This window comes from Microtus oregoni, unplaced genomic scaffold (assembly GCF_018167655.1).
Source record: "Microtus oregoni isolate MIOR12 unplaced genomic scaffold, Mior012 000018F_ref0000195, whole genome shotgun sequence".
NCBI lineage: Eukaryota > Metazoa > Chordata > Mammalia > Rodentia > Cricetidae > Microtus > Microtus oregoni.
In genome coordinates, this window is record NW_024543077.1 from 23,121,717 (window position 1) to 23,141,967 (window position 20,251).

The window sequence follows — 20,251 nt, forward strand, 5'->3', positions numbered from 1 at the left end:
ATGTAGCTCTGGCCATTCTGAAATTTGCTCTGTAAACCACACTGACCTGAATTCAGAGATCTGCCTATCCCTGCCTCTGGAGCACTGGGATTAAAGGTGGGTGCCACCACACCCCGGCCATATTTTTTAATTTTTCTAAAACTATAATGTAGTGGTTTAAAACAGGAACCGTTTATGGCTCATGATTCATGTAGTGGCCGAGCCCGGCTGTGCAGTTCTGCTGGCCTCACGTGAGACTGCTTACATACTGTAGTCACCAGCAGTTTAAATAAGGTGCCTGCTACAGGATGGGCTCACCTCCGTGGCTGGCAGGCAGTTAGCTGAGGCTGTTGGCTTAATTGCACGAGTGCTCCTCTAATTAGAGAGCTCTACCAGGATGGCCTCGTTTCTTACCTGATTCTCACACTTTGCAAAAACAAAAACATCAGTGCAAGTGTTTATCAAGGCCCTGATTGCCTCATGTTTGCTAATGTAGGAATAGCCAAAGATAGCCACATAGCTATCCCCCTGTGTGATTCCCCTCCCAGAGGTATACAAACATCCCTAGTGATTTGGGGAAGCATTCTGTGTCTGTCAGGTTTGAGAGGTGATATATAATTCAGCGGTAGCACTTCACATGTCCTATGGATGCGGAGACCTCATCATACCAGATAAAGGAAAGAAAGAAAAAAAGAGGAAAGGGATTATGTTAGAAAGGAGAAAAACAAAAAGGAGTTGATTGGCAACAGTAACACTTTAAGTCAGGGGTTTCTTGTTTTTTTTTTTTTTTTTTTTTTTTTTTTAATATTTATTTATTTATTTGTTATGTATACAATAGTCTATCTGTGTATGCCTGCAGGCCAGAAGAGGGCACCAGACCTTAGTACAGATGGTTGTGAGCCACCATGTGGTTGCTGGGAATTGAACTCAGGACCTTTGGAAGAGCAGGCAATGCTCTTAACCACTGAGCCATCTCTCCAGCCCCAGGGGTTTCTTGTTAATAAACAGTAGCCCAGAGTCTCTAAAGGAAAAGATGTTTCTTTTGCGCAGCTGGTTTAGCTGGTCAAGGGGCCACACCTGGTGATATCTTCTCTCTGGCAAAATCCCGCTGCAGTGCAGGGAATCACCTGGTAAGGGGCTAGGAATGAGCATCTGTCTCCTGCACACTCACCTGACACTCCCCTTCCCAGCTTTGATGACTTTATCACCTCCCTATGGCCCAGCACCTAAACACCTTAATTGGATTAAATTTCCACCCTCTTAACAACTTAAAATAGTGATTAAGCTCCAGCAGGAATTTCCCTGAAGACAAACATTTAAACACAACTGGCTAATCCTCCAAATTAAATACAGGGCTCTAAAAAGCACCAGAAGGATGTCTTTTCAATGTCCTTATCTTCTCAAATGTTAGTTTTATTTCGTTCTGAAAAGTGAAGGGCAATTTCAATGGCATAAATGCAGAGTTTTCCAGTTAAAATGCTGTGGGACTCTGAGCCCCAGACCTACCAAGCTGGTAAAGAGCATTTTAGGATCCCTTCTCATTCCAGCCTCAACAATTTCCATGTTTCAGGTGGAGAGGTTGTATGTCTAAGTAGGGAGTCATGGACTAGTAAATGAGCTCAAGAACGTGTCGGTTGCCTGTTGGTTTTGTATTGTTTGGGACAAGAGAATAATTTATGAGGTTTCTTTTGATCCCTTCTGCTTATCCAGTTATATAACTATTTGATGGGGGAGGATCATTTTTTTTCTTTCCTTTTTATTCTCCTCTCATATGTCAGTTTCCCTCCTTCCTCTCCTCCCAGTCTCTCCTCCACACTTCCCTTCTCCCCCCAGATTCACTTATTCTCCTATAGAAAAGGGCAGGCCTCCTAGGGACATCAACCAAACATGGCATATCAAATTGCAACGTGATTAAGCACATCCCCCTCATATTAAGGCTTGATGGGGCAACCCAGTAGGAGGAAGGGTCCCAAAAGCAGGCAAAATAGTCAGAGACAGTCCCTAATTCCTCTATTAGGAGTCCCACAAAAAACCCAAAAGCTACGTGATGCAGAGGTCTGAGAACAGACAGATGCAGGCTCCCTGGTTGTCGATTTAGTCTCTGTGAGCCTCCTATGAACCCTGGTTAGTTGATTCTGCAGGTCATTTTCTTGTGGTGTCCTTGACCCCTCTGGCTCCTACAACGCCCCCCCCCCACACTCTTCTGCAGGATTCCCTGAGCTACACCTAGTATTTGGCTGTGGGTCTCTGCATCTGCTCCCATCAGTTGCTGAATGAAGCCTCTCTGATGACAATTATGCTAGGTCCCAATCTACGAGTATAACAGAGTATCATTAGGAATCATTTCATTGCCTTCTTACTTTTTTGGCCACTCGTGTTTAGGTCTATCCTAGGCCTCTGGTTCCTGGCCCTTTAGGTAGCATCAGGCATGGGCTCCCTTTCTGGTAATGGGTCTCCAGATGGACCAGCCATTGGTTGGCCACTCCCACAGGTTCTGTGCCACCTTTACCCCAGCACATCTCACAAGCAGGACAAATTGTAGGTCAAAAGTTTTGTGGCTGGTTTGGTGTCTCAATCCCTCAACTGGAAGTCTTGCCTGGTTACAGAAAAAGGCCAGTTCTTGCTCCTTATCCCTGTTACTAGGAGCCTTAGCTAGGGTCCCTGTAGTGAATTCCTGAGAGTTTCCATTACGCTAGGACTCTACCATGTCTGCAGGCCAGAAGAGGGTACCAGACCTCTTTACAGATGGTTGTGAGCCACCATGTGGTTGCCGGGAATTGAACTCAGGACCTTTGGAAGAGCAGGCAATGCTCTTAACCACTGAGCCATCTCTCCAGCCCCCTGGAGAACCATTTCTTTTAGCCTACCTACAGCAAATCATTCAAACTAAACCAGAGCATCACACTGCGAATCATTCAAACTAAACCAGAGCATCACACTGCGAATCATTCAAACTAAACACAGTGCATAACACTGCAATCATTCAAACTAAACCCAGAGCATCACACTGCGAATCATTCAAACTAAACCAGAGCATCACACTGCGAATCATTCAAACTAAACCAGAGCATCACACTGCGAATCATTCAAACTAAACCAGAGCATCACACTGCAATCATTCAAACTAAACCAGAGCATCACACTGCAATCATTCAAACTAAACCAGAGCATCACACTGCAATCATTCAAACTAAACACAGAGCATCACACTGCAATCATTCAAACTAAACACAGTGCATCACACTGCAATCATTCAACCAAACCCCGAGCATCACACTGCAATCATTCAAAGTAATCCCAGTGCATCACACTGTGCATCATTTAAACCAAACCCAGAGAGTCACACTGGTCGACCATTGAGCGACACCCTCAGCCTCCTTTCACTCTGTCATTGCACACTCTCTCCCTGCTCTTTTTGTGTCTGAGAATCTAAAGGTTTAGGCTTTTGGAAATACGTCCCCAACAAAAAGCATCTTCCCAACTCTCCACTGTTCTAGTTATGAATTGCCGAGTAACGGACTGCCTCACAACCTAGTTCTGGTCTTTGTTTTTGTTTTTCAAGACAGGGTTTCTCTGTGAAACAGTCCTAGCTGTCCTGGAACTCACTTTTATAGACCAGGCTGGCCTCGAACTCTGCCTTCCAAGGCTGAAATTAAATGTGGGCACCACCACTGCCCAGCCCTAGTTCTGTTCTGAAAAGCCAGTGGGTGGAGAGTGTCATGAGACCATCTCATACTGTAGGTGTAAGAACTACAATATGCGCAAACATACCATAAATTTTGGGAACCACTAAAGCATGTGCACTCGCCTATGGGGATGCTGAAATATGGCATGTGCGTGAAAGTCAAAGAACAATTTGTGGGAATTTCAAATGCAAGCTGTAAGAGCTTGGAAGCAAGTGCTTGTACCCACTGAGCAATTTCAGAAGCAGTGCTTTTTCTTGCAGGGTCTGATCAGTTATTTACTACTTTTAAAGACTCTTTATTATGGCCTGGACTCAGAAATAGAAGCTATCAGCCAGGGCAAGCCTATGTTTCTTGGCAATCTGTTCCTGGTGTTTTCTTTGGCTTCATTCACTGGCCAAAAAAATTTAGCATGCTTTGCAGCCTCTTTGTTTTTCTTAGTTTGTTGTTTCTCCATCAGCATTTGTATTGCAGGACGTGTGGAGTAACAGGACACTGAATCTTGAGTGGTTTGTCCCTAGGCTTCTTACCTTCTTTGTTTAAAGGCTTTCTGATGACATATTAGTAGATGTGATGGCTATTCTTGGTTGTCAGTGTAACCATAACTGGAGTGAAATATAAGCCAGAAGTGGCTTATATTTGCCACCTCAGTCTTGCTCAGCTAATTTGTCAACTTTCCTCCTCTGAATGTTGTTGCTGATAGCGATGAAACAGTTTCCCATCAAGTATTGCAAATAAACTGATGAATCTATATGCCTACAGTTAAGTTGTGGACAAGAATTCTGTTTATGGAGCTGAAAAAAAATGACTCAGTAGTTAAGAGCAATGGTGGCTCTTCCAGAGGAGCTGGGTTTCTTTCCTATCATCCAAATAGCAGCTCATAACCTCTGTAACTCTATAGTCCTAGGGCATCTGATGCCCTTTCTGGCTTCCACAGGCACTGTAGGCACATAATGCATAGCCATACACACATGCCCAATATACGAACCCTATATCCTCAAGTTGCAAGGGCAGTTCTTAAATTTAAGCTCCTCCTGCCTCAGTTTTCAGGGTAGTTTATAGGATTGAAACCCTATATGGCCCAACTTATTGTAGTTCATCATCATCATCATCTTCTTCATCACTGTCATCATCATCTATACTCTGGCGATGCTTAAGCATACACGGGCAGCTTGTTTATGTCGGTTCTCCAGTTGTTCTTATCCTAGGCAGTCCTAGATACTTGTGTTATTGTCATACCCATGTTCGACAGTCTTCCTTTATTTTGTCTATCCAATGTTTTTTGGGCCTTCCTCTTCACCTTATCCCATGCACTCCTCCAAGCAGTGCTATCTTTGGGTACCTGCTGTCATTCATTCTCCTAACATGACCAAAGTATCTCAACCACCGTTACCGTATCCTGTGGTTTACTTCCTTCTGTAGATGGAGATGTTTCTTTTCTTTTTTTTTTTTTCTGGCTTTTCGAGACAGGGTTTCTCTGTGGCTTTGGAGCCTGTCCTGGAACTAGCTCTGTAGACCAGGCTGGTCTCGAACTCACAGAGATCCGCCTGCCTCTGCCTCCCAAGTGCTGGGATTAAAGGCGTGCGCCACCACTGCCCGGCTTGGAGATGTTTCTTAATTGAGCAGCCTACCTCTTCATGTGACGCCTAGAATCCTCCTGAGACATGCCATCTCAAACACATTCAGCTGCTGCTCTGAGGAGTGTTCATTGTCCAGGTTTCAGAGTTATAAAGAAGGCAGCTCAAGACAAGTGTCTCATATACTTGTAATTTTGTTGTCGTTATGTCCCTTGCTGACCAAACCTTTCCTAGTGCCTAGAATGCAGCCCTTGTTTTCCCTATCTGCCTCTTGACGTCTGAAATAGTTCTCTCCTTTGAACTGAGGTTTCAAGATATTTCCAGATAGACAAAGCTGACTTGAGGATTTGATTCTTTATTACAATGACTTATTGTGGTTAGGTAAACAAAATACAGTAAGCTTGTATAAATGGGTTCGTGTATACAAGAATAGCAAACAAATGGAAGTCCAAAGGTGTTGTTTTCAACTTTCTTTTGAGAAAGTCATTGCAAGGATCCCTGGCTGGCCTGGAACTCAGAATGGACACTGGGCTGGTCTTTAACTTGTGGCGATCCTCCTTACTTCTGACTCCAGGTGATGAGATTAATGGCCTGCATCACCAGGCCCCACAAATAACATGTGTGTTGCTGGATTTTCCCTTTAAAATCATTTTGACTTATCATTATTTCTAGGGAGATGTGCCAGAAGGCATGTGTGGAAGTCATAACTTTTTACAGTTGGTTCTCTCTCCTTCTTTATGTGGGTCCAAAGATTGAATTCAGGTTTCTAGGCTTGTTTGGCAGGCAGTATTAGCCATTGAACCAATTCTTTGGCCTTCTTTTCCTTTTGGTGAATTATTTATTAGAAACCACTTAAATTTGATTCCCCCCCCCCCTCGGTTTTTCAAGACAGTGTATCTCTGCGTATCCCTGGCTGTCCTGGAACTCATTCTGTAGACCAGGCTGGCCTCGAATGTACAGACATCACCTGCCTCCTAAATGCTAGGACTAAACGTGTGTACCACTGCCACTCAGCTAATTTGATTTTCTTTAGATGAGTCTCCTTTAGCTTGAACTCTTGGACTCAAACCATATTCCTATGGTAGGCACCTGAGCAGCCCAGTCTAATTATAGCTAGGTACATCACTAAGCATGTCTCAATAGGCTTGAGGGGGGGTCTCACTACATAGCGTTGGCTAGTCTAGAATTCAGTTTATAGACTTGGCTGCTTTTAAACTCAGAGACCTTTGCCTCCTAAATTCTTTCTTTTTTTTTTTTTTTTTGGTTTTTCGAGACAGGGTTTCTCTGTGGTTTTGGAGCCTGTCCTGGAACTAGCTCTTGTAGACCAGGCTGGTCTCGAACTCACAGAGATCCGCCTGCCTCTGCTTCCCAAGTGCTGGGATTAAAGGTGTGCGCCACCACCGCCCGGCTGCCTCCTAAATTCTTGGACTAAGGCATTTACTACCATTTCTGGCTTTTAACTGGGTGTTTTTGTTTGTTTTTTTCTAAGACTGTGTAGTTCTGACTGTCCTGTCACTTGCTCTGTAGACCAGGCTGCCCTCAGACTCAGAGAACTACCTGTCTCTGCTTCCCTGGTGATGGGATTAAAGACACCACAGCTTTAATCCAAACACTTGTGAGGAAGAAACGGACAACTTTCTGTGAGTTTGAGGCCAGCCTGGTCTACAGAGTGAGTTCCACGACAGCCAGGGCTGTTACAGAGAAACCCTATCTCAAAAAAACAAACCAAAACCAAAACAAGCAAACTAGGTCCAACCCAAGATTCATTATTATTTTTACTATGTGTGTGTGTGTGTGTATGTGTGTGTGTTTTGCCTGAATGTACGTGTACCACATGTGTGCCTGGTGCCTTCAGAGGCTAGCAAAGGGCACTGTATTTCATGGAACTAGTTCCAGGTGGTTATGAGCCATTATGCAAATACTGGGAATGGAATCTGGGACCTCTGCAAGAGCAATGAATGCTCCTAACCACTTAGACATCTCTCCAGCCCCAGAATTGACATTTCCACACAAGAGCCACACAAAAATAACAAAAAACAAAGTATGCAAAGTGCAAGTGAGGCTGAGTCTTGCTTGCCTCCACTGGGTCATCTCTGTCCAAATTCAGTGGTGTTGAGCTTTGTGTTAGAGAATCATTTTCATTATTATTTTTTTTTTAAACCGACTTGTAGCTGGCTCACAGAGAGTAAACGCTTAGAACTATGGTGCAAATGAAAGGACATCCCAGCCAGGAGAGCGCATTCTCTACATCTGCATCACACCATGCTTTGGGGCCTTTGCTGGGACAGCATTAGAAATGGACGACAGGACTGGATTTATGATGCGTATAAGGGCCAAGTTTTAAAAGTACCGGGTTTTGTTGTTGTTACATTTTTACAAGATTTGTTTAACCTCATGGATTATGTGCACTGTGTGTCTGCCTGGTGCCTACAGAGGCCAGAACAGACCCCTGCATTCCTTGGAACTGGAATCACAGGCTGTTGTTAGCCAATTGATATGCGTGCTGCAAATCAAACCCAAGTTCTCTGCAAGAGTAGCAAGCACTCTTAATGTCTGAACTAACTGCCCAGTATCTCGGAGTTGTTTCTTTTCTTTTTAAAAATTTGTTTATTTTTATTTTACGTGCATTGTGTTTTGCCATGGGTCCTGGAACAGGAATTATAGACAGTTGTGAATTGCCATATGGGTGCTGGGAATTGAATCTAGGTCCCCTGGAAGAACAGTCAGTGCCTTTAACCACTGAGTTCTGTCTCCAGCCTTGAGCTGTTTCTATTTTGAGACAGGACCTTACCATGAAGCTACATAGACCAGGGTGCCCTTAAACTCAGAGAGCTGTCGGTTTCTGCCTCTTAAGAGCTGGTATCAAAGGGGTGTGCCACTACACCCAGCTTCTCAGAGCTGCTTTTAATAGTGTTACTCAGAATCTTTTCTCTTCAGATGACAATTGAGAGGATAATTTTAAAAAATAGTGCCAGGAAGCAAGCCCAATAGTAACTGAACTGGGCTGTTTTCTGGGATTTGTTTTTTCACTTTTTTCCTCCTTTAATGGAGAGTGCTGGATGTCTCTACAAGTTTGTTCAAATGACAGCTGAACCTGAGAAAGCTGTTGCTACTGTTCATTCATGCATAACACAATACTTTTGTTGTTGTTTTAATATAAATATATATACTTACATGATCTGAATCTTTGCAGATATTAGCTATGCTCTCAACTTCGGAAAAAGTATCCTAATTTACCACGTTGAGTTGGCATCACAATAATAGCAATATTAATTGGGAAACATTAAGCTTATTTTTTCTATTGGTACAGGAACCACACACTGTATTAAAAATATAAGGTCTTGGGGCTGGAGAGATGGCTCAGAGGTTAAGAGCATTGCCTGCTCTTCCAAAGGTCTTAAGTTCAATTCCCAGCAACCACACGGTGGCTCACAACCATCTGTAGTGGGGTCTGGTGCCTTCTTCTGGCCTGCAGGCATGCACACAGACAGAATATTGTATACATAATAAATAAATATTTAAAAAAATATAAGGTCTTATCTATGAGGGCATGATTACACAAACAATAAAAGTGTTCTCTAAATAATGGAAACAAACAAACATAAGATCCACATTAGGACCTGATGTTAAAAGTTTGATTCTCTGCACCCACATCTTGTGAGTCATAACCACCTGCAACTCCAACTCTATCCTCTGACCTTCAAGGGGCACCTCACGCATGTGCACACACTTACACATATATACAGTGCTTCTCTTTGTGTTCATGAGATCTATAACTTGGTATGACATAGAAATTGCCCTGTTGACCCTCTGGCTGTTAAGTCTCCATTTGCTGAAGCACAAAGGCAATTCATCTCGCTCATTAACTGAGATTTAGGGAAACAATTTGTTTTTCTATTCCTTCCTCCCTCTCTCCCTCCCCCATCCCCCTCAAATCAGGGTTTCTCTGTGTAGCCGAGGCTGACCTCAAACTCAGAGATCGCCTGCCTCTGCCTCCCAAGCAGAGGGATTAAAGATGTGCAGTACAACTGCCCAACAATTTGTTTTTCTTGAGTCATTTAAATCAAACATAGTACAGAAAGGGATAGAAGGAAATGGTTATGAGCTTTTAAGACAAGAACGTGAACGGTCCACCAGGTGTAGTGACTCACACCTCCCCAGCATTCCTGAGGTTAAGGCAGGAGGATCAAAGTTCGAGGCTAGCCTGTGTACCATAGGAAGGCTGACAAAAAAAAAAAAAAAAAAAAAAAAAAAAAACCAGACTACAATGAGGCATCACAGAAATCCCAGGATAGCTGGGATTTTCTGTCTTCTGTCTCCGGTGCTCCTTTTCAGGAACATGAACGGCTTTTGACCGCAATTTCACAGACCACCTACTGCCGCATTCTCTCTTCTCCCAGTCATGCTCCTTATGCCGCCCAACACAGCCGTCATACTTTTGATCCGTATCATTTTCTACTGGTAACAATCTTCAATTCTGTCCTTGGTGTCAACAACCAGGTACTTTTTCTAAGGTGCACTGACTTTCGTGAGTCTGGTTTTATCATTAACCATAAAGGAATCAGCAAACTTTCTAATCCATTTTCTGGAAAGCTGAAAGAACTCTCTAAACCATTCCTTTGGGTTTCATTAATTTACGTTTTGCTCTCAAGTACAAAACTCCCAGGTATAAGACCCAGAGAGCAAATCTAGTCCTCCGCAAGGTCACTTTTGTTGTTTATGGTTATCCGTAGAGCTCTGATGCGCATTCCCCAGTAATGGTGCTTAAGTTTCCAAAGAGGGTGATGCACTTAGGAGAAAATCTAACTCAGCCTCGGTGAGTTGGGTTAGGCGTTGTTCCGTCAACGTGCACCGACCTAGTAAGCGTGGGACCCGCAGACACTGAGCCTCAGAGCCTAGCCGACCCGGGGCGAGCAAGGCGGCCTCGGTGACGTCAGAAGCCTGGTTCTTCCTCCAGGCCCAGCTTTGTCTCATTGTCCCACACTAGAACCCACTCATGACGGCAAAGGAAGCGGACGCGGAAGGCGCAACGCGGTGTTACAGAAACAGTGTCGGACGCGTGGAGATCCGCGTGACCCGTGCACGCTTCCCGCCACCGCCTCTGCTCGACTCAGTCGCGCCCTGGAGACCGCGTGGCGTAATGAGAAGGAACCAGCACTCCAGAACCTGAGCCAAGAGAGCCCCTGGGGCGACGCGCCTGCGAGCCGCCTTCCCCCACGAGGGCCCCTGAGGCGCTTGGCGCTGTCTTCCCGCGGTCACCAGTCCCCGCGGCCCGCGTGAGGCCCGGGGGCGTGACCAGAGGGAGGAGGACACGCACGAAGCCCCGTCCCACCAGGGCGTGGCCTGGGAAACGCGCGAAGCCCCGCCCCGCCCCGCGGCCTGCCGTACTCGCCGGTCCCGCCCGCCGCCCTCTTCCTCCTGCGCATTAGCCGCGGTGGCGGCCTGCTCTCGGGTCACGGAGCCAGGCTCTCGTGGGTGGCTGGGAGGCGCAGCCAGCCGATTCCGAGGCGCGCGCAAGCGCGTCCCTGCCTCCGCGGGTCGCGGAAGTGACGTGGGGCACCCCGGCAAGAGAGCGTTTGAATCGGTTCCCGGGTTGCTTCCAGGCCGCAGCCCAGGAGGTGCTGCGCGGCCCGCCGAGGCCCCGAGCCGGGACGGCTGGAGCCGAGGGCACGCGCGGAGTGGACGTCGCCGCGAAGTGCTCCCGAGGGAGGGCCGTGGGGTGTTCACTGCAATATGGCAGCGACGGGCGCCAGCAATCCCGGAGGCCTCTCGGCGGGCGCTGGGACAGACGGAGGCGTCGACGGCTGCAGGACCGTGTACTTGTTTGACCGGCGCGGGAAGGAGTCGGAGCTCGGGGAGCGCGCACTGCAGGTCTCCAACCGCGCAGGCTACGCGGAGTTCCGCGCTGCTGTGTGTCAGGTACGCGGCCGGGCAGAGGAGGATGCTTGCGAGGAGGTGGGGGTAGGCGGCCCGAAGCCAGGGTGGGTCACCGCCGTAAACTTGTCAGACGGCCCTGGTCCAGCGTCCTTGGCCTGTACTGGGAGCTCGCGTTACGGCTGATCCCACCCCTCGCATTGGAATACCCGCTGGCCTGGCTTTGGCCAGGGAGCACGGGGTCCCGCCCCTCCGTGGGCCTCTGCTGGCCTAGCGTTAGGGCCCTCGAAGTTAGAGGGCGCTTATCGGGTTTAGCAACTGCTTGATCGCTGCCAAGCAGTTCATCATCCTGTAGCAGAGGAACCTGCGTTTGTCTTTAGTTTGTAACTTCACAAGTCGGCAGAGTTGTATCCACTGTATAGTCAGAGGTACGAGGATTGCGATGTTAGAGGTGGTGAAATTCCGGGAGTCCGGGCAGCCCGGATTCAGTGTACTCATTTCTTGTCAGAAAGGTTCGCCTGCAATTCTTTACACAGCAACTGTGGAGTTAGCTCAGTATGCATGGCTGCCCTGCTGGTTTTCTGAGCGCCAACCTTGGGAGTTCCTGAACTACCTCCTAGTGTCCATAGGGACAACAAAGAACGTGTATATTGGCTTGAAAAACGAAAAACTATGTAGCAAAACCTGTCTTAAATTGCGAGGTGCTTTATGGATTTGTGGTATTACTGTTGCCTGAGATTGCGACTATGTTTGGGGAAAGGGGTGTTGTGGGATTTTGTTTTGAGACAAGGTCTTGCCATTTAGCTCTAGAAGTCTCTATGTTGACCAGGTTGGCCTCGAACTTTCGATCATCCTGCCTTTGCTGTCCAGTGTTGTTAGTCACAGGCCCGACTGCCGCAGTTCTGGGTTCTGAGCTTTTCAAAGAAGGAATATAGTAATTTCTGAATTAACCACAGAAACAGCTTCAAAAGAAAGACTTTTGAGCTGATGTTTTTCCTCCAGAAGACTTAAGAAGTTTAGGGAATGACTGTGGTTCTCGGCCTTCCACAGTTCTTCATGTTGTGGTGACCCCAAAGGTTTTTTGTTTGTTTGTTTTTGCTTTTGTTTTTTTTGTTTTTTTTGTTTTTTTTTTTTTTGGTTTTTTTGAGACAGGGTTTCTCTGTGGTTTTGAAGCCTGTCCTGGAACTAGCTCTTGTAGACCAGGCTGGTCTCGAACTCACAGAGATCCGCCTGCCTCTGCCTCCCAAGTGCTGGGATTAAAGGCGTGGGCCACCACCGCCCGGCCTTGTTTTTGTTTTTTTAAGACAGAGTTTCTCTGTAGTTTTGGTGCCTGTCCTGGAACTAGCTCTTGTAGACCAGGCTGGCCTCGAACTCACAGACATCCGCCTGCTTCTGCCTCCCAAGTGCTAGGATTAAAGGCATGCAGGCCACTGCTGCCCGGCTCTGTAAAGTTATTTTTCTTGCTACTTCCTAATTATATTTTTGTTATTGTTACAAATTATAATGTAAATATCTATGTTTCCATATGATCTTAGGCGACCCCCGAGAAAGGGTCATTTGACCAGTGCCGACCCACATGTTGGAACACATTGGCCTAGGACATAATTTAGTACAGTTGTTGAAAAAATTCAAATTGAGATTGACTTTGCCAGGAGAACTCTCTTGTTTGTAGCTCTCTTCCCAGTGTCTTGCCACGTGGAAACACAAATTGATACATGAATTAGGAGAAAACTAGGCGAACTCCTAAGTTCATTTTATGCCTGTGTATATATGGTGGTAGATTCTCTGTCTTGTTTTAAGACTGATTCTTGCCAGGCAGTGTTGGCACAGCCTTTTATCCCAGTACTGAGGAGGCAGAGGCAGGCAGATTTCTGAGTTCCAGGCCAGTCTGGTCTACAGAATGAGTTCCCGACGCCAAAGCTACACAGAGAAACCCTGTCTCAAAAAACCACGCACACAAAACAAAACAAAAAAGCAAGTAATTCTCTGTAGCCAAGGCTGACCAGGAGCGCTGCATGTTTCCAGGTGCCAGCAATTTGTTAGAGAACCTCAGTATTACTCCTGTGAGTCCCTCTTTTTGTGTCAGTGTGATATGTGCTTTACATTTAGTTTCTTTTTTTTTTCATTTAATATTGTCAGGAAAGTCTATTTTTTAAAACAAAGTTATTATTTTCTGTGTATGGGTGTTTGCATTCATGCATGTCTCTGTGCACCGATTCATGCCTGGTGCCTTCAGAGAGCAGAAGAGGTGTCTTGTGAGCAGGCATGGGCGCTGGGAACCAAACATGGTCCTCTGCAAGACCCAGTGCTCTCAGTGCAGAGCCCACTCTCCAGCCACAGAAGTGTCATCCTAATGCAGAATTCACAGAATCTCTTCAGTATTACTATTCATGTAACAACTGGAATTTACTTTCATAATTGTAACTTTTGGTACTGCTACGATGAGCATTTTTGAATTCATATCTTTTTTGTTCATTGTTTCGGAGCATCTTTAAAGTTCCCTCCCTTGCGTGTGCTGTGGCCGTGTGGAGGGCAGCAAGCTAGTTGTTTCCTTCTCAGTCCTCAGACTCTGCAGTGCTCCAGCACCAGACCACCCCTGTGCCCCCTTTTCCTTCTTAATAATCTTTGGAGACAAGGTCTCTTCTCCTTCTTGTAACCGAGGCTGACCCCAGACTTGTGGCATTCCTCATGCCTCAGACTTCAGAGTGTCAAAGTTACAGTTGTCTCTGTGTTAGGCACCATGCTGCTTATGATAAGTATTTTTAAATCACTTTTCAAAAAATGATTTCCTTTTCCTCTGAAAATATACCGTTTCTCCCTATCCCCCGTGAAATAAATGTCTAACTCCCTTAGATAAATTGGATACTAAAAGGTGAGTTAGTATCCAAGCCCTGTAATTTGTTTGCATCTTTCCATCTTTCTGCTTCCTTTTCACTATACAAATTGTGTGTGTGTTTTTTTTTTTTTTTTAACTAGCTCTGGTAGACCAGGCTGGCCTCAAACTCATAGAGATTGACCTGCTTCTGCCTCCCGAGTGCTGGGATTAAAGGTGTGTGCAACCACTGCCTAGCAGTAAACGTGAATTTTTATAACCCTTTTAATTTCCAGTTTAACACCAAGGAAGATATTTCTTTTAATTTCCTTTTTCTTGTTTATTCTAGAGCTGGTGAAGGTTAGAATTGAACAGAAGTGAGGGGAGTGGAGAACTAGTAAAAGGAAAAGCTAGGTTTAAAGATAGGAAGACTAACTTAAAAATCACTCTACCTGCTAGGAAACTTACTTTTATGTGTAAGTTTTGCCTCTATGTATGTTTGTGTACCACATGAATGCCTGGTGCCTGTGGAGGCCAGAAGAAGCTGTCAGATCCCCTGGAACTTAATTACAGACTATTGTGAGCCATCTTGTGGGTGCTGGGGACCAAATAGGTCCTCGGCAAGAGTAGCAGGTGGCTCCTTAACCACTGAGCCACCTTGAGCCCCTTGATCTGCCTGTTATGCCCTACACATCCTGTGGCATCGTTTCCATTACACAGATGGACTGAATCAAGTACCTCAATTACATACAATATTGCATAGTTATCTTCGTGTGCTTTCTATTGATGTGATAGAACACTGTGACCAAAAGCGACATGGGGAGGAAAGGTTTATTTGGTCGCATATCCCAGTCACAGTGCATCATTGAGGGGAGCAGGGCAGGAAGTGAAGGCGGGAAATGAAACCGACTATGAAGAATGCTGCTTACTGGCTTGCTCTCCGTGGCTTCAGCTTGCTTTTACATGCACATGCACACACGCACGCTCGGCTGGGTCCTGCCATAGCAGTAAGAAAATGCTCCACAGACTAGCCAGCAGGACAGTCTGATGGAAGCATTTCCTCTGCTGAGCCTTTCTTCCTAGATGACTCTAGCTTGTGTCAAGTTGACAAAAAACTAACCAGCACAGAGCTTAACAAGAAGTAAAATCAGCAGACTTGGTCATTTGTTGTTTGTGACGGATGGAGCACAGTTGGTCTGGAACACACGTGTAGTCTTGCCTGGCCGTGAACTCTCCTGCTGTCTCACCCTCCATAGCTTAGATCAGTTTGATTACAAAGAAAAAATCTCCCTTACACTGCTGTACTGTTATTTACCTTTTCCTGCTGCTACCTCCACTTCTTCCTGCTCTTTCTTGTTGACAGAGCACACTAGTTTTGAGCTGTGGTTTAGTATGTGCTTTGCACTCTGGGCTGGCCTCAAACTGCGAGCAGACCTTCTGCTTAGCCTCCAAGTGTTAGAATTACAGACACGGCTACAGTGTCCATCTTAAATCATACCATTTACCATACATGTCTTTTTACTTTGGGGGCAAGAACACTGTAAATTTACTCCTAGCAGATTTCAGATATGCAAGATACTGATTTTTTAACCCATGAGATTTATTTCTATGAATGTGTGTGGTACATGTGTGTGTTTATGCACATGTATGGAGATCAGAGAACAGCTTGTAGGAGTGGGTTCTTGCCTTCCCCTATGTGGGTCCTGACCCCTGAACTCTATGTAGTCTTCATTGTTCTCCAACTTCTGATCCTTCTGCTTTAAGCTTCTGAGTGGTGGGGTCATAGGCATGTGACATATGATTGTTTTTTTAAATAAAAATTGTGTGTGCATTGCTCTTTTGCCTGCATGTGTGTCTGTGAGGATGCCAGATACCCTGACACAGTCTGGAGTTAGAGACAGCTGTGAGCTGCTGTGTAGGACCTGGGAACCCAAGTCCTCTGGAATGCTCTTAACTGCTGAGCCATCTCTCCACCCTCACCCCCAATGCTCTAAACTACTGAGCCATCTCTCCACTCATCCCCCATCATGTGTGTGAGTTTTTTGTTTTGGTTTTGTTTCTGTTGGATGGTATTTTGTTGTTGTTGTTTTATTTGTTTTTGGAGACAGGGCTTTTTTCATTGTAGTCCTGGATGTCCTGGAACTCACTCTATACCAGGCTAGCCTTGAACTCAGAGATTTGTGTGCCTCTACCTCTTGAGTGCTATGATTAAACGTGTGTGCCACCACTGCCCTGGTTAATTTTTTTTTAATGTAGATTAAAAACTCTTCAATGGAGGAAAGTGTAGGCAGTCTTTAATTTAGAATGTGAATGATTGACTTAGGATTTTTCACCATTGTGGTACAAAAAAGACACATTCAGCAGAAAGAAAGTCTGCTTTAAATTTTGAATTCTGTTTTTTTGTGTTTTATTTTTCTTTTCTTTCTTTCTTTCTTTCTTTTTTTTTTTTTTTTTTGAGACAGAGTCTGTGTAGCCCTGACTGGTTTGGAACTCACTAGTATAACAAACTGACTTACAGAGATCAGCCTGTCCTTGGTTTGTTGAGTGCTAGGATTAAAGACATTCACCTTGCCCAGCTTGACCCCTTGTCTTTAAGAAAATATTTAATATCAATGTATAATGTGCATGCCTCCTTCCCTGATACTGTGATATTCACAGAGATCAGAAGGTGTCAGATACCTTGGGTCTCAAGTGGTAGACAGTTGTGAGCCACCCTGTTAGGGTACTGGGAATTAAACCTGGGTCCTTTGGAGGACCAGCCAGTGCTCTTAACCACTGAGCCATCATTCCAGCCCTAACAACATATATGCAGGCAAAATACCAATATGCATAAATTGTACAAGAGAATATTTTGTGTAATATTTATATATGCATGTTATAAATTTGAGTCAGATCCACCCCCGTTCTTTCTCCTCCAGTCCTCCATGCCCTTCACCGTTTAATGTGGTACCTTTCTTTTAAAAATATACTCAGTCCCCACTTAGTACTACATGACTGGAGCATGGGCAGCCTGTCAGGGACCTCTCCCCCAGCACCCATCAATTGCCAGTTGAGTGCTAGGATTAAAGGTGTGTACCATCACTACCAGGCTCTAGAAGAATTCTTAAGAAAACTTAAAAAACAATAGATTTATGGGAATATTGCATGAAATAATTAGATACATATAATACTTTGTAGTTGTAAATTGTCTTAGGATTTCTGTTATTGTGAAGAGACACCATGACCATAGTAACTCTTATAAAGGAAAATATTTTATTGGGGCAGATTACAGTTCAGAGGTTCAGTCCTTTATCATGGTGTAAAACATGGTAGCGTGAAGCCGGCCAGTGGTGGCACACACCTTTAATCCCAGCACTCGGGAGGCAGAGGCAGGTGGATCTCTGTGAGTTCGAGGCCAGCCTGATCTACAAGAGCTAGTTCCAGGACAGGTGCCAAAGTTACAGAGAAACCTTGTCTCAAAAACAAAACAAAACAAAAACAAAAACAAAAAACAAAGCAAAACAAAAAACACACGTTAGCATGCAGGCAGACATGGTACTGGAGAGGTAATTGATCTATAGGCAACAGGAAGTGAACTGTGTCTTTGTTTAAGACAAGGTTTTTTTGTGTAGTTTGGAGCCTGTCCTGGAACTTGCTCTGTAAACCATACTGGCATCAAACTCACAGAGTTCATCCTGAGTACTGGGATTAAAGGTTTGCGTCTCTATCACCCGGTTTGAACTGTGTCTTACTCTGGTATGTTTGAGCATATGAGACTTCAAAGCACACCTCCACAGTGACACACTTTCTCCAATAAGGCCACTCCCACTCCAACAAGGCCACACCTCCTAATAGTACCACTCTCCATAGGTCAAGCGCTCAAACACGTGAGTCTATGGGGATCATATTTATTCAAACCACCATACAGAGGTTCCCACTGACCTAGAGTTGCCAAGTGGGGAGGCTGGCTTCTTTTACTGTGAGGATCATGGGGATTAAACTCAAGTTGTCTGACTTGGCAGCAAGCACCTTTAGTAGCTGAGCCATCTCACTGGCTCTAGGTTTGTATTTGAGACAGAGTTTCATGTGTTCTTGGGTAGCTTTTGTATAGCTGAGGATGACCTTTCTCTGAATGTTGAATGCTGGGATTATATGGGTAAGATACTATTTCTTAATTTTGTGGTATTAACATGACCTGTTCCCTGGTCTTACAGTATTAAATGACTTACCTATTTCCATATGTATCTTATAATCTAGATTTCAACTGAAAGTCATTAAATTTAATTTGGATTCGATGGGAATTGAGTGGTTTCAGCTGGATTCTTCTATTCTGATTTAATGTTCCTGTTTTGTTTTAGACAAGGTCTTGCTATGTAATCCTGGCTGGCCTGGCCTAGGTTTTCTGGCAGTTTGCCTGCCTCTGATTCCTAAATTCTGTTATAACAGATATCTGCCAACACCCAATTTTTATCTCTCTCTCTTTCCTCTATCTATCTACCTGCATTTCTTTTTTTTTTAAAGATTTATTTATTTATTATGTATACAACATTCCTTCCATGTATGTTTGTATGCCTGAAGAGGGCACCAGATCTCATTATAGATGACTGTGAGCCACCATGTGGTTGCTGGGAATTGAACTCAGGACCTCTGGAAGAGCAGTCAGTGCTCTTACCCTCTGAGCCATCTCTCCAGCCCTACCTGCATTTCTTTATTTATTTTCAGGATGGTGTCTTACTCTATAACTCAGCCTTGCCTGACATCACTCTGTAGCCCAGGATGGCCTCAAATTTAAAGTAGTCCTCCTGTCTCATCCTCAGTTGCAATTACAAGTGTGAGCCGCAGTGTCTTATTGGGTGGTTCATCTGTTGACAGTGTTATTTTGATTGTCCTTCTCTGCTTATTTGTTAGAAGATCTCCAACCCCACCACGTGCGGATTTAAACCTAGGGTCCCCTGCAGGAAGATGGTGTATAGCAGTAGAGCTGTAATCTCTAGTCCAAGCCGGGATTCTTTACTGAGCACCTTTTAAGCTGAGAGATTGGTGGTGTATACACCTTTAATCATTGTAATTGGAGATTGAGGCAGGAGGATTGTTGCAAGTTTGGGCCAAATGAGAGCCCTGTTTTTAAAAAGTAAACAAATAAAGCCACATTCCCTCCCCTTGGTGGGGAAAAACACATTGCTTATCATGAGATATAATTAGTACTAAGGAAAGAAGAAGTGGTTTAGGGCATCCCAGCTCTGTAAACAACCCTGAGAATTTCGAGGGGTTGGAGAGGTGGCTCAGCAGTTAAGAGAGCACTTGCTGCTCTTCCGCAGGACCTGAAATTGGTTCCCTATACCCATGGGTGGCTCAACCACCTGCATCTCCAGCCTCAGAATCTGATGTCATCGACTGGCCTTTGAGGCTAAACACACAATGGAAGATTTGTTCATCCATAATTTAAAGTTTTCTTAGACACCTTTAGATAGAAAGGTTTGTTCTAGAAAATAGTCTGTCACCACCCAAGGGGAGTTCTCTCTCAACTGCTCATTGTTGTGTTTCATTTCAGGAATACATGTATTTTCTTTTTAATTTAAATAAGAGTGTGTTAATTCACCTTTCCAAGTGTTTTTTGGTAGTTTTTCACAATTCATATTATCATTGTTACTTTTTTAAACAATATTTTTATTATATTTAATCATTTAGTTATTTAGTAATGCTTTTAGGAAGACGTCAGGCTTCTTTAGATATCCTGTAGCCTATGTATTCATACCTTAGTGCGATGAAATACCTATTTTCTTCCAACATACTTACGTATCTAATTTGTATAGAGTAGGTGTTCTGTTGATGCTTTGTTTCAAATATGGTGATTCCTTATAGAATGTAATGAAAAGTGTGTCTTTGGGTGCTTCCTCTTGATGAACCAAGGGCTTTTGAGATGACTCAGTAGGCAAGGGTGGTTGCCACCAAGCCTAAGGACCCGAGTTCATGCTCAGGAGCCACACGGTCGGAGAGAATGATTTTCTCAGGTTGTTCTCTGACACCCTACATGTGCCATGTCCCCCATAAATGAATTAAATAATAAATGTAAAAAAGTTAATCCTTCCAGAATGGCTCAACTAGTTACTACTGAGTTTTCTCATAAGATCTTTTAATTTGTTCTTTAGCAATTTTGTATGTGTATACAATGTATCCTGATTTTATCCAGCCTAAATCTTCCTTCCCTCTACCCTGTACTTCCTGACTGACCCCCTCCCATGCTTGAGTCTAACTCCCCAAATCCAGTTATGCTGCTTCCATGCTCAAGTGAGAGGCTATCCACCAGAGCATGAGGAACCTACCACCAACCACCTCCTTCCCAGTTG

At 44.6% G+C, this 20,251-nt stretch overlaps 1 protein-coding gene across 1 annotated transcript in view; it reads left to right on the forward strand.

Annotated features, from left to right (window-relative positions):
- The first annotated feature begins 10,695 nt into the window (after positions 1-10,695).
- LOC121458940 (structural maintenance of chromosomes flexible hinge domain-containing protein 1) overlaps positions 10,696-20,251 on the forward strand; it is a 142,679-nt gene continuing 133,123 nt past the window's right edge. The window contains exon 1 of the mRNA XM_041668368.1: positions 10,696-11,158. Coding sequence (XP_041524302.1) covers positions 10,973-11,158 — 186 coding nt within the window. The 5' untranslated portion in view covers positions 10,696-10,972. The remainder of the gene's footprint in view (positions 11,159-20,251) is intronic.